This window comes from Mastigoproctus giganteus, chromosome 13 (assembly GCF_048544385.1).
Source record: "Mastigoproctus giganteus isolate SK-2022 chromosome 13, ASM4854438v1, whole genome shotgun sequence".
In the NCBI taxonomy this organism is placed as follows: domain Eukaryota; kingdom Metazoa; phylum Arthropoda; class Arachnida; order Uropygi; family Thelyphonidae; genus Mastigoproctus; species Mastigoproctus giganteus.
In genome coordinates this window covers 48,938,112-48,952,925 of record NC_143587.1, presented here as the reverse complement: position 1 = coordinate 48,952,925, position 14,814 = coordinate 48,938,112, and the positions used below count along the sequence as shown (strand labels likewise).

General features: G+C 35.2%; 1 protein-coding gene across 1 annotated transcript in view; it reads left to right on the top strand.

Annotated features, from left to right (window-relative positions):
* The window catches only part of Noc2 (Nucleolar complex protein 2), a 113,553-nt gene that overhangs the window by 9,153 nt on the left and 89,586 nt on the right, over positions 1-14,814 (top strand). Inside the window, exons 3-4 of the mRNA XM_090387238.1 lie at positions 1,530-1,689; positions 12,566-12,679. Of these exons, the coding sequence (XP_090243364.1) occupies positions 1,530-1,689; positions 12,566-12,679 (274 nt within the window). The remainder of the gene's footprint in view (positions 1-1,529; positions 1,690-12,565; positions 12,680-14,814) is intronic.

The window sequence follows — 14,814 nt, the reverse complement described above, 5'->3', positions numbered from 1 at the left end:
AAAGGATTTAATTTATTGGGAGCTGTCTTTATCAGGAAATGGGTAACATTTTTTGTATTAAAGATAGGTGGACTAGAACCAGGATGTCTGTTTGGAGCACCAACAGGTTGCTGGGTGGGGAGGAGTATTATTATTCAGGTAGAACTAGTGATATTAAGTGCATGTGGACAATCTGTATAGGTGCTGGGTAAAAAACATGCTATGAATTAGGTCATAGTGTATATGCAGGGTCATTTGCTAGCTACAAATTTCACATGAGGCTTGTTTTTAATCAACTAGGTGACAGTTATCTATACCAACAGGTTAGGGAAAATACTTGGGGCAAGAGTATTCTGAACCTGATCATCACCCATAATGCTGATAGTATCATGGGATTGTCAGTATTGGAACCTTTAGCAGAGAGGGAGAGATCTCAGTTGATAAAGGTAAGGGCATGGGTTTTAATTGTGGCTATTATTTGTGACATTATTGCCCATGAGTTAAATGCAAGAAATAATTTTGACATTGTTTATTTTATATGGGATGGGGGGAATGTTGCCAAACCAAAGTTAACCACGGGTGTCACAACCTTTAAAGCTGGTTCTGGACAGGAAGGTTATAACATCATTGTATAAGGCAGTTGTGAAGCCACACCTGAAAAAAAAGACAACTTTTTTGAAAAGGTCCAAGGACAGTGTGTCTGATGAGATCACCAAATTAGTACTGATGCTAAGGTAGACTACAGAGCTTGGTAACTAGTATCTTTGAGAGGAATCTGATTGAGGCTTATAAGACCTCTGATAGGAGATAAAAGAAAATGAATGAAAGCAAATTTTCGTGGTATTAAGTGATGTTAGAATGAGGGGGCATAAATTCAATCTTAGGAGAAAGAGTTACAGGCTGGATTGCGAGAAATTTTCATTAGCCAGTGAGGTGTTAATTGTTAGAATAAGTTATAGCGGGGAGGGGGTGCAGATTTTGAATAGGTAGCCCTCCAGCAAATGTTGGGAAAATTTTGAATAAAAAGGCCAGCTAGATGAGGGAAGAGACTGTATTTTTTATTTTTATTTATTTTATTTTTTTTGTCAGAGTAGCAAAAGCTTCCTTGCATTTTATGGCCAATATTAACACTAATATACCTTAGATCAGACCTCTGTTTCTTCTTTCCTTTGCTCACTTTTTGGTTACATGTTTGAAAAAAATTCTAGATTAATTCTAGGCCAAAATAATTTCTATATTTTTTAGTCACTGACAGTTGCCTGTAATGTTAAGGGTATCCTGTGCATGATTTTTGGTTGGGTAGCATAATGTATGCTGAAAAGTAAAGTAAATTTTGAATATTTTTTTTTCATATGGCATTTATGATAGATAAACATGTGGGGTAGCATTTTCATATTTGCTAATTAATTCATACTGAAACTTTGCATTTAAGATTAACTGATATTTTCAAATATTATATGTCAGAATTTTAAAAGATGTCCTCTCCACCATTTGTTTTTGAGTAATAATATCACATGCTGTACTAAAAAAATTAATTTTATTTTCTGCAGTGATTCAGAAATAGAAGATGCTGCAGCACATAAAGCAGCTTTGGAAAGGTTAAAAGAGAAAGATCCAGAGTTTTATCACTTTTTACAGGAAAATGAGAAAGATCTATTGGATTTTAACCTTTCTGATGACCAGGAAGATGAAATCAGTAATGAACAAAAGGTTACTTGAATTCCTAATTTAGTAATTTTTTCTATGATACTTTAAAATTTTATTTAAGGGCCTCATTTTAACTTGTAATTCTCTTTCCAATTTAAGGCTCTATCCATAATTATACGCAATCATCAACCAGCTTTGTTATGCTTCTGCAACCATCATCCAAGTTTTTTTTCTAATATTATCATTTTCATTATTTTTTTCCTTTAACTGCAAGCTTCTTTCCAGTTATCAGGATTTGATAATTTTAGCTCTTTTATATTATTTAACAATTTTTTCTTGCAATAACTGCTAAGTGATCAGAATTTGTCTCTGCATATTCTGGTGATGCATTCATATTTATCAGTGACTTCAAATTTCTATCCAAAGAGAATTACTCAAACTTAATGGTCTTTAGTTTAAAGATTTATTCATATTCATAACCTATGTTGTTATCCCACCACAGAGCTATTTATTTGGCAGCCTGTAATTAGCTTTATATAGTCTGCAGAAGTATAGGGCATTATAATGTACATAATTTGATCCTCTAAGGAAAACAATAAAGGGCATTTACTTTAACCTGATATAATTTTGGAAAGACATCAGTGGGATTAGATCTTAACTAATCTAATACAGGAATGCCTTAGTTCCATCAATGTTTTGCATTTGGGAGCATCACAAAATTAATTAAAAAATAACTAGTAAATAAACTGTAGTATTCATCATGTTATAGGGATAGATCCCAAATTTATTGTACACTTTATATTGATGTTCACTTGGGGCTTGGCCCCGGGTGCCAAGCGTTCCGTGACCAAGTGATTTTTGTGCGTTCCAAAAAGCGTTATATCCAAAGAGCCTTTGAACAAATTATATTTCGTTCCAACTACCATTTTCTTTATTTATAAATTACTGCAGCACTTTCGCACTACAAGAAGTAGGCAAAGGCCCAGAAATGGAAGCCACCTTTCTGTTTCTATTTCTAACAGTACTAACCAATTAACTCAGCCGCTTGGTCACCTAGTGGCACTGCTCCTGCCTCCCCGTGGCGGGGCCGGAAACCTGGGAGGTAAAGCAAACCCCCAGGGCCAAAAGGAGCAAAACATGGAATATGACAACTTCCCCCCGATTAAGACTGCAAATCTGAATAATACAGATTTGCATCAACCTGATATCGACTCTACCAATCCAAAGAGACTGAAAACGGATACTCATCGAATTGAACATCCGAGTTTTCTGATTCTCCATTCACTGACAAACCAACCCTTAGGCAATCTATCGCCATTTCTAATTCAAAAATGTCTTGAGAATGTAGCTGGTTCCCCGAAAATGGTGAGGCGACTAAAATCTGGCGACTTGCTTGTAGAGACCACAAGCTCTAAACACTCTGAGTCTCTACTTAGACTCAATTCATTTGGTGGAATTCAAGTCAAGGTGTCCCCACATGCCACACTAAATACATCCAAAGGCGTAATTTCAGAATGGGACCTAATGAATGTTTCAGAGGAGGAAATTGTACAGGAATTGCAGGAACAGAAAGTCACACAGGCCAAAAGAATCATGATGAAAAAAGATGGCGAGCTAACTCCAACTCAGAGCATCATACTAACATTCAGCTCACCAAACCTACCTTCGTCAGTGAAAGCAGGGTATTTGCATTGTCGCATACGGCCATACATTCCAAACCCAATAAGATGTTATAAGTGTCAGAAATTTGGACACTCACAAACAGTCTGTCGAGGTGACCCAGTCTGCCCAAACTGTGGATCGAAAGAGCATACCCAAACTGATTGTAATGCCCAGTCTTCTCTTTGTCCCAACTGTAAAGGCAACCATCCAGCCTTCTCCAAAAATTGTGAACAGTGGAAATACGAGAAAAAAATCCAGAAATATAAAATAGAAAACAAAGTCTCGTTCCCAGAAGCACGAAAGCAACTGCAAATACAGATGCCTAGACGTACATATGCCGAAGCCTCTAAAAAATTTCATTCAGTATCCATCCAAACTGACACATCAATTCCACCAAACATCTCTATTGCTGAATGGGCTCGATCCCTGCTCTCTTCTGCACCACAATCATCAAAGCAACATATATCAAGCAGGGCTAACAACACGCCAATCACCATACCACCTGCTGTCCATGCAGCCCCTCTAATATCCGTTCAAACAGAGAAACCAGATCCCGTTAGCAAACAGCCAGTTGACTCCATCCTTATGGATACCAATGAAATCCCCAGTCAGGAAGAAACAGAAACGATTCTGGAGATCCATCCGGAAGATGAAATAGACAAGAGACCAGTTTTCTCAAAAAGAGATAAAATCAAAATTGACCGCGGTAAACAGACTTTTAAAAAGCAGACAGACTCAGCTCCCTCATCTAAATCTAAACAATGAATAATATAGTCCAGTGGAATTGCAGAGGCTTGCGTAGCAATATTGATGACATCCAGGAAATAATTAAACGTCATAATCCAGTTGGCATCTGTTTACAGGAGACATATTTAACTCCTAAGGTATCTCTCTCGATCAAAAATTATTCTCTTTTCAGAGAAGATAGACCAGTTACAAATAAAGCTCATGGTGGGGTTGCTATTCTCATAGATTCACGAGTCCCTTGCAGGCGTATTCCTTTGCAAACCTCTATTGAAGCGGTTGCTGCGCGAATAGCAATTGGAGTCACTATAACAGTTGTCTCTATCTATCTACCGCCCACTCAGCCTTGCACTATTCATGAACTTGAAGATCTAATACTGCAGTTGCCAACCCCTTTCTGTTTATTGGGCGACTTCAATGGACACCATCCATTGTGGGGCTCTCCCAATGCAGATGGACGGGGACAACTTATTGAAATGCTCATTGACAGGCAGAATTTATCCATCCTAAATACTGGTTCACCAACTTACATTCATCTCCAAACAGGAACTGTGTCCTCAATAGATCTATCTATATGCTCTCCAATCCTTTTTCCTTGTATTGAGTGGACAGCTTTGGATGATCCACTGAACAGTGATCACTATCCACTAATCTGTAAAATTCAAACTTCACACTCTGTGACTTCAGAAAACTGCATGAAATGGAAATTTTCCAAGGCTGATTGGGCAAAATATACTTATCATGTATCATTTGATAATCAGATAATTGAATCTTGTCCAATTGACATAGTCACCAGCCATATCACTAAACAAATCCTAGCAGCTGCGTCTATTGCCATTCCACAGTCACAGTCAAGCTCTCGTAGATCCATAAATTATTGGTGGAATGAAGACTGTAGAAGTGCCAAAAAAGAAAAAAACCGAGCCTGGAATATATTCCGCAAACATCCTACTACCAATAATCTTATAAATTATAAAAAACTCAGAGCCAAGGCTCGCCATATCAGGAAAAAAGCAAAAAGAGACTCCTGGATCCGATTTGCAAATTCAATTAATAAAAATACAGATTCTAGAATAATATGGAGAAAAATAAAACAATTAAATGGCAAATTTCCTCCTCCATCCTCCCCAATTTTCAACTGGAATGGACAGGATCTGTGTACTCCCGCAGAAATTGCAAATGCTTTAGGCTCTGTATTCTCACAGCTGTCTACATCAACCGCATACGACCAGTCATTTCAGAAGATTAAAGCTTCAGCTGAAAAATCTCGATTGAACTTCAAAACCAAATCGTGTCTATCATATAATCGGCCCCTCACTATGATTGAACTTCAAGAAGCTATACATACCTCAAAGAACAGTGCTCCTGGTCCAGATGGAGTGTATTATACAATGCTTAAACACTTAGATAACAAAGCATTATCCTTGCTGTTAACTTTCTACAATCGTATTTTCACTGAACATTCATTCCCCACATGCTGGCATCACTCCTATGTACTGGCAATTCCCAAACCAGGGAAAGATCACTCTGTCCCTCACCACTATAGACCTATTTCTCTTACCAGCTGCTTGGGCAAAACCCTGGAAAAAATGATACACCGCCGACTAACCTGGTATCTTGACTCCAAACATTTAATATCTGATAGCCAATTTGGATTCAGGAAAAATCGATCATCCCTGGATCTCATGGTCAAAGCTGAAACAAACATCAGGAATGCGTTTATCCGAAACGAGCATCTCGTTATGGTATGCCTTGACATAGAAAAGGCCTTTGATACCACTTGGCGTTTTCGTATCTTGAAAGATCTACATTCCCTTGACCTCAGAGGCCACTTACCATATTTCATACAAAACTTCCTTCAGAATAGAACTTTTCAAGTCCGCTATCGGCAAGTCCTCTCGCAAATCTATATACAACAGGAAGGAGTCCCACAAGGCTCAGTTCTGAGCTCTACCTTATTTGCAATAAGAATAAATAATATAACCAAATGCATACCAGTCCCTGTAAACACATATCTCTATGCCGATGACCTGACTGTTTCCTGCAGTTCACAGAATATGAACTTCATCGAAAGGCAACTACAAACCTCTCTTAACAATATTGAATTATGGATGACACAGAATGGATACCGACTATCACACCAGAAATCCAGTGTCATTCATTTTTGCAACAAACGAAAGATGCATCCTGAACCAGAACTTCACTTAACGAATCATCCTATATTAGTCATGAAAAGTATTTCTCTCGTGGGCCTCATTTTTGATAGTAAGCTTAATTTCTTAGAACATATCAAATATCTGCGGACTACTTGCCAGAAAAAAATGAATATACTCAGAGTTCTTTCTTCGACAACATGGGGTGCAGATCGCTATACCCTGCTTCAATTGTATAGAACTCTAATTAGGTCTCGTCTTGATTATGGTGCCCCAGTTTATGACTCTGCCAGGGAAAGCGTACTTACACGCCTTGCACCTATTCAACATTCTGCTCTCAGGATTGCTACAGGAGCTTTTAGGACATCGCCAGTACAAAGCCTTTATATTGAAGCCAATGAAGTTCCACTCTGTCTCAGAAGAAAGGTGTTACTTCTGAATTATGCAGCTAAAATTCGAAGCATGCCTACCCATCCAATTTGGCCTATACTTAGTGACCCACAGTTTAAAATCTTTTATAGAAATAAACCCAGTGCTGTTCAGCCTACTGGTATCAGATTACAAGCACTATCAGAAACCTGGAATGTCCATCTCGAAAAAGTCCTCCAAGATCCAACCTGTCCAGTCGCCCCATGGGCCTATACTACACCATCCTGCGACAATTACTTCGTAAACTGGGGGAAGCATTCCCTGGCAAATATCAATATACAACAACTCCATACTGCTCACACAGAGAATTATCCTCTTTTTACAAAAATATATACCGATGGATCAAAGTCTGATAGCGCAGTAGGTGCTGCAGCAGTATTCCCTTTTAACACCATCTCTCTATCACTTCCCACAGAATGCAGCAGTTATACAGCTGAGTTATTTGCCATCAAGCTTGCCCTACAAAATATTCTCCATCTATCCATCAAAAAGAGTATAATATATACGGACTCGCAGAGTGCACTTATAACCCTACAAAACACCTCCTCACCAAAGAATCCTTTAATAAAAACTATAAGAGATATGTTGATACACACTCAGGAACGCCAGCTTGTAGTTATCTTTTGCTGGATCCCAGGCCACACTGGGATACCTGGAAATGAATGTGCAGATTATGCAGCCAAACATCCTTCTAATTCAGAGTCATCATGTGCTCTCGTTCCATATGCTGACTACAAATCTAATATACAAAGAATATGTAAGGAACAATGGACACTTATATGGCAAAATAAACCAGATAATAAGCTCTTTCAAATAAAACCAGATCCTCAATTATGGGCCTCTAGCTTCCGGGAAAACAGGAAGAAGTAATCCTAGCCAGAGCAAGAATTGGTCACAGTCACATTACCCACCTATTCCTCCTCACAGGCAATGATCCTCCTCAGTGTACACACTGCAATTCTCAACTCACAATGAAGCACATTCTTGTTGAATGCACCTTATACTCGCATGCCCGGCAACTCTCATTCAGTTTTCTTCCTAATCTTAAAGAATCTTTAAACCTCTGTCATATCATAGGTAATAATGCCAATCTCACAGAATTTTTCTCATTTATCAAACGGATAAACTTATATGATCAGTTCTGATTGTTTGCAAAACAGTCATCATGAGTATCGTCCACATCGCTGATCGGCGCAATATGGCCTGAGCAGCCCTTGCGCCAAAAATAACAACAACAACTTGGGGCTTTAGTTAGCCTATTTCAGCAGAGGGAGTATGGATTTCTCTATGAGTTTTTTCAAGTTTTTCAATTGGCACAACATGCATATTGGCCTGTTACTCATAGTGTAATGATTGAACATCACCTAGCTGAATTCCAAATGAAATTTAATTAGCTGATGCTCAATCATTACATTAACTAAAAAGTGATTTACCTGCTCATCTTCAGTTGGATTCCTCTCTCAGGTACGTGAGCTAAAATTATCAGTGACTTCAAATTTCTATCCAAAGAGAATTACTCAAACTTATGGTCTTTAGTTTAAAGATTTATTCAGTGTTTTGAAGTACCCATTTAGGTGCTTCAATGTGCCTCACACTTTGGGAACTGCTGTCCTAGTGGAATCTCTCTCATGCTCTTCACCAACATCACCCAGATATGGTCTGAAAAAAATCCAGGTGAGAGTGCAAGTATTGGAGTTTGAGTGACATTCTACATCCAATTTTTCTGTAATTTTCAATCAACTTGTCAACTAGTTATTTGTAATTTTAACTCTTAACGTTATAAAGCCATTCACTACAATGCAGAATGACTGCCAGGCATTGCTCTCAGCATCAATCATTTTATCTTTTTGTTCTTGTGGACCAAAAATCTTATCCATTTTAGCCATTTTATTTTTTTGTTCTTGTGGACCACTTTTGCATCATCAGTTTTGGAAACGTAGTGGTATATGCGTAAAACTGGCATCTTGAGGATCTGATGCTGTAACAAATTGTATGGCCAGTCCCATCTTGATATGGAATGGTGGAAACAAGACTTAGTTTCTTGGAACCAATGGATTATTTACTATATTGTGTGCACTAGGTTAAAATTCAGTTCTGGCAGATCATTCTTTTCTCCTGTAGTGCAGATCTACTGCTTTGCTGTCCCAAAAGCAGTGAAATCATGGCAACTTGGTGAAACCACCTTGCAAATCCAGGAGGAACCCTAGCACCTTGAAGTCTTCATAGACATCTCATATATACTGGTCATGTTTAATCTTCACTAACACATGCTTCACATTTCTGTGGACTTCTTTAATATGAAAGAGTGTGCAACAGAGATCATTGATCTCTGTTATGAAACAGTGAAGCTTGCAAACGTTTACTTGAATTGTTTGTGAAAAGATGCCACTTTTCACAATTGTGACTAATACTGATTTGTTCATAAAAATCAAATAAGAACAATAGCACAGGGATTCTGCAACATTGTAAAAACATTCACATCTTTTTCTGTATTTAGAATCATTAGAGCTGGGATCTGATAGATTTTCCTCTTTTAAATTAATTGTTTAGAACTCTGTATTGAATTTCATCACATCCAAGTCCCTCACTAAGTCATCCAGTTCTTGCTGATTAGGGAAATGTGGCACTTTACTTGAACTGGTTTCTGAGGTGTAATCATGTTCATAAGATTCATCATCCAATTATGAATGCTCTTTTCTGGAAGATGGATTGAAAATTGGTAGGTCTTCATTGTGTGAAACTGGAAGAATAGAGGATATTGTGTTGAACTACACTACAACTTTTCAATTCACAGACTTTTTTAAATGTTCACCGTGCAAAAGTAGCAACTATCATGATAATATGTGGGCTCTTTTCATATTCACTTACAACCTACAAAAGCATCCCTCTAATTTTGACCTGCAACTACCACAATGGAAGTGAGATATCTACAGATTGTTTTGATCATCCACAGTCATTCCAAAATAGGCTTCATATGTGCTGCAGAACTTGGTGCCACCAATGATGTTATGCTTCGGACCTATCCACAAACATAGCAAAATAAGTGTGGCGATAACTTATGCCTTTGATAGTCATAATGAACTGTTAAAAAAAATATATTATTATATATCATAGTGTGACTTGTGTAATACATATTAAATACATAAAACCCTTCAATTTCTGCCAAAATATTGACACTACAGAAAAACCAATAACACTGCTGGATTCATCACACAAAATAACAAAATATATATAAGAAGCATCTAAGCTAAATATAAATGTAAACTTCTTTGTTACATAGTGTAATAGGTAAATTTTTTATCATCACTGTCATCATTCAAATTTGTCCTCTCCAGTGGTTGGTGGTGGGGGATTTACTATGATAGTATATATATCAGTCTTCTGTTATATCTTTAGCCTTGGTCCATTGCTCTTATTTTCTGTCGGATCTTTAGTCCTGACCACGGTAAGCCCCATTTCTCCAATGCTTGCTTGGCCTCTTGATATGTTTCTAAGGCTGAAATTTTTTCTTATTATTTTTCTTAAAACTCTTATTAATGAAGATTCAAATTTTTGATTGTGTTCTTTATTTCTTTTCAAGCCTTAGCTCCATATGATAAAATAGGCATAAAAAGTTTTAAACAGTTAATTTTGTTTCTGGCTAACTTCTCTTTTGCTCCAAATGAATTTATTAAAATGGCTTCTTGAAGATTTTGATTTAATAGCACAGTACCATCAATATACAATATTGATCCAATTTTTATTTTGCCCATAACTTACATTCTTTTATTAAATTGCCAACAAAAATATTTAAAAAATGGAGATAAGATGCAGCTCTTCCTCACTGTTAGTTCAATCTAAGCCATTTTCCAATGTTTCCTTCAATCCTCATTACAGATTTTCTATATTTATATAAAAATTTTTATTCCTTTTACAAGGAATAAAAGGTATTCTTTAATGCCATATTTTTGTAAAATTTAATGGAGTAGATTTCTAGGTACATTACCATATGTTCTACAATTTTATATTTTTTATTACTTTTATATTTCTTTATATTAAATTTTTATATACAATTTTGTATTACAATTTATACATTATTTATGTAACTTTATATTACTTTATTTGAGGTTCATTACTTGCATTATTAATTTCTGTAATAACTAATTTTTTTTTAAATCCTTTTATTTAGGAATCAGTTATTCCCTAGATTGCTATTAACTGAGTTCCCTCTTGGTGGGCAGTCTTTTGATTTTGTTATTTTTGGCAATATTATTCACATTTTTCTATCTCAATCCAAATTTTGGGGTATATGCAGGTAATGTTTATCTGTTGTTTCCAACTCCTCTGAATAAGTCTGATATGGTACAGGGTTCAGATACTCTTCATTAATTGAGCCTTTCTCAAATACATTTCATTGTTTGAATTATCAGTTATTTACAACAAAGTTAAATATATTCCTTTTACTCTTTCTTTGTAGTTTCTAAGCCATTTCTGGTGTACATTTGAATGTTAAGTTACATTTTAATGACATTTTAAATTCTATAATGTTCTATGCTGTATGGAATCTAAAATGTAACCTAGCTATGGTACCAAGCAAAAAGTCATTCTTCAGTATATGACAATCTGTATATTCCATTTTTTTTATTGTCTGTGATACCCTATCTGGTGTACTGCTCCTAGTAATGTGATTCACCCTGTCCTATTAGCTGAATTTTCTTTCTTGAATTCCTTTCTTGGTGAATAAACTATAAGTTTCACATTCCAACAACAGCTTCTTTGTAGTAGTAGTAGTGGCATGTGATGCAAGAAAGCAAGTGTATGAGCTTATGCAGCATCAGCCAAAAAAAAAAAGAAAAAAAAATTGTTGCTAGTTATATCTGAACTTAGATATTATGCCAATGCAAATCAGGTGGAAAATTGTGACAATAAAAAAAAAAAAAAAGTTTAATCTTTTATATAGAGTTGATGGAAGTTGTCCTATTTAGAATATAGTTTCTTTGAGGAACTTCCACAAACTCCATTCTGGCTTCTGCAGAATAAGAAAGTTTGGCTTTACATCTATAGACAGAGCTGTATTAGATTTTAATCATTTTAACATTGATTTGAACTTATGGTTTGTCTTTAAGAACTACAAGGAAGAGATAATGAAGTTAATTTGTAGTGAATTTTAATAAAGTATATGTATTATCAAATTTGTAGACATCATTGACTGTTCCTCTAGATTTTCTGTAATCAAGGCACTGCCTTTGTATTTTTTATTTTATTTATTTATTTATTTTTTAATGGCAATAAAGGGATTACTTAATTCATTTTAAGGTCACCTATTCCAAAATACAGATTTTTGTTATGTTTCTCTCTCTTGTGAGTTTTCCATAAATTTTCTTAATGCAAATTATGATTGCTCAGCTACTAAGCAGCTGAGCAATAATTTAGCCCAGCTGAAGAATACTTATTTAATTTTTAAGTCAAGTAATATAATATTACTTGGCAATAAAAATCAGATTAGAAATACAGCCAAACAGTTTAAAGGTCAGTAGTCCAAAAAGTGTAACTTTACCATTGGGCCAGTGAAAAATTTTGCAAAACTGGGAAGTTGCTAAAGCTTTAAAATATTATTAAAATCTAGACACTTAGAAATGTGCACACTAAGATAACGGTAAAAGGCTTCATAAGAGGAAATCTGATAGTGTTTTTTTTAAACAATTAAAAAAAACACATTTAAAATGGGAATCTAATAGCATGTTTTAAAACATAAACCATTTTCACATATGCAAATCTTGGCATTGAGTCTGACTGAACGTTTCATTCATTTATATCTAAAACCTGGTTAAAAACTGTTTATTAGTGTATGACAACTAATAACTATTATCCAAAATCCGGTTAAAAACTGTTTGTTAGTGTATGATAACTATTAGTAATTGTATTATAACTGACCAGTTTACAAGACTAATTCCTTCTCTTCATATAATTAGGAGACCCTTAGTGGCAGAGATGATGATGGAAATGATGAAGCACCACTATCAAAAGTGAAAGGTGCAAAACATGTAACATCTACACTTCTCAAACAGTGGAAAAAGCAGCTTGAAGTAAAGTGCATTTTCATATATTAGAGCTAAATTTTGTTGTTTATTACTGTTGTTATTATTATAATTGTAAAAATAATATCATGGAACTTTTATTCATGTTATATTTTTAATCTTTAGTTTTGTTGCTTATTAGGACTGTTTTCTGTTACTTTGTTTACTTTTCTCATTAGTCCTCCTTTATTCATTGAATCTAATATTCATATATTCATTATTTGTTTATTAGAAAACTTATGAAAGGCAATACATTTGAAGCTTTATGCACAGAAAAATATTCGAGTTCCAGTGAGATAAAAATTCTGATAGTTTTAAATATAATTAAGGGGTCACTTAGCCAGTCAAATGATAATTAAATCTTTGCGGTTACATCAACAATTTTTTGACCATTCAGGTGGTCAAAAAATTGCTGATGTAACTGTAATCAGCCTGTGAATAAGACGTATTTAAATTTACATTGAAAAAATGTCCAGGTTTTGAACGTACAGCAAACAAAAAAAGCTTTATATGAACTGAAAAATGAGTATGTTTCTCATTCTGTTTGCAACTTAAAATGTGACTTAACTTGGGAATTCAGATTATTGTATTTAATTTGAAAAAGATACTCAGAGGGTACTTTGTCAGAAAAAAAACAGGAAGAATCATTTTAATTCAATGGAAAGCCATTGAAATGATTCTTCCATAGAAAATTTTCAGTTTTAAAAGCAAATTTTAAGTTATTTAAATTATATTTAAAGGAAGTATTTTTAAATTTTCTTTAGAAAATTTAAAAATAATTGCTTCTAATATAACTTGATAATTGCTGTTGATAGGTGATATGTTTACTTACAGCATAATCCACAGTGATGATAAAATGCACTTAACTACATTAAAGAATTATTTTCCATAAAGAACTAATAAAATTAGGGTAGAAAGGCTCAAACTGTGACATTTTTTAGTGAAATGCATCATTACTTTATATTTGAATTTTAAGATAAACTGTAGTTTGCACATTAAGCATCATGATTATAACATCTCATTGTGAAATCATTCACGAGTTGCCTTCCTCTTATACTTTCAATAAGTAACACATCCTCATTAGAAAAGTCTGTTATTTATTTGAAGTATAAGAAGAACGTTTAAATCAATTTTTAAATATTTTTAAAAAATCGTAATTTTTAAATCAACTAGATGACTGTTATTTGTATCAACATGTCAGGGAAAGTACTAGAGAAAAGAATATCCTAGACCTCATCATCACACATGAATCAGATGGCATAACAGGGCTGACAGTAGAGGAACCAGTAGCAGGAAGTGATCACGGAGTTCTACGGTGGATGATGATGAGAGAGAGGTAGCAGAAGTAAAAGGCAAAGGAATGGGTTTTAATTTCAGAAAAGGAAATTACGATGCCTTAAGGTACTACATGGCCTCTATTAACTGGGTAGATATCGCTCAGAGAATGAATACAATTGAACTGTGGTACGCTTTTAAAACATTAATCGCAGATGCCTTGAATGCGTATATACCATTTAAAAAATACTCCATGAGAAGGGTTCCAAGTTGGATGAATAGTGAAGTTGCCGCATTGCTTGAGCAGAAAAAGGTGGCATGGAAAGGTTACAGAGCAATAAAAAGTACTGAAGCCTATAACAGCTACAAGGTGATGTGTAATAGAGCCACAGAAAAGGTTCGACAGGCAAAGGCAGTTTATGAGAAATCACTAGCAAACAGAGCAAAGAGGGGGGAATAAAGAATTCTTCACATATATAAATGCCAAGAAGAGCAGGACAAACCAAATTGGACCTTTACGTAAGGGAAAGGGGATAGTAATAAATACACCAGCTGCCGTTGCAGATGAACTCAACAGTTATTTTGCATCGATATTTACAAATGAAAAGCCTTTTGTGGCAATGGGAAATTGTGGGAGCGAAGTTAAAAAATATGTAATTAATGATATTGAAATTTCGCAAGATTATTTAATGAAAAAACTTTCGAGCCTACAGACCAGTAAGGCTCCTGGAGTTGATGGAATATACCCTATAGTCTTAAGAGAGGCGGCAAGCGAGTGCATTGAACCATTGAGGCTAATTATGCGAGCATCACTAGACTCTGGGGAGATTCCCTTGGATTGGAAAAAGTGCAAATGTATCTCCCATACA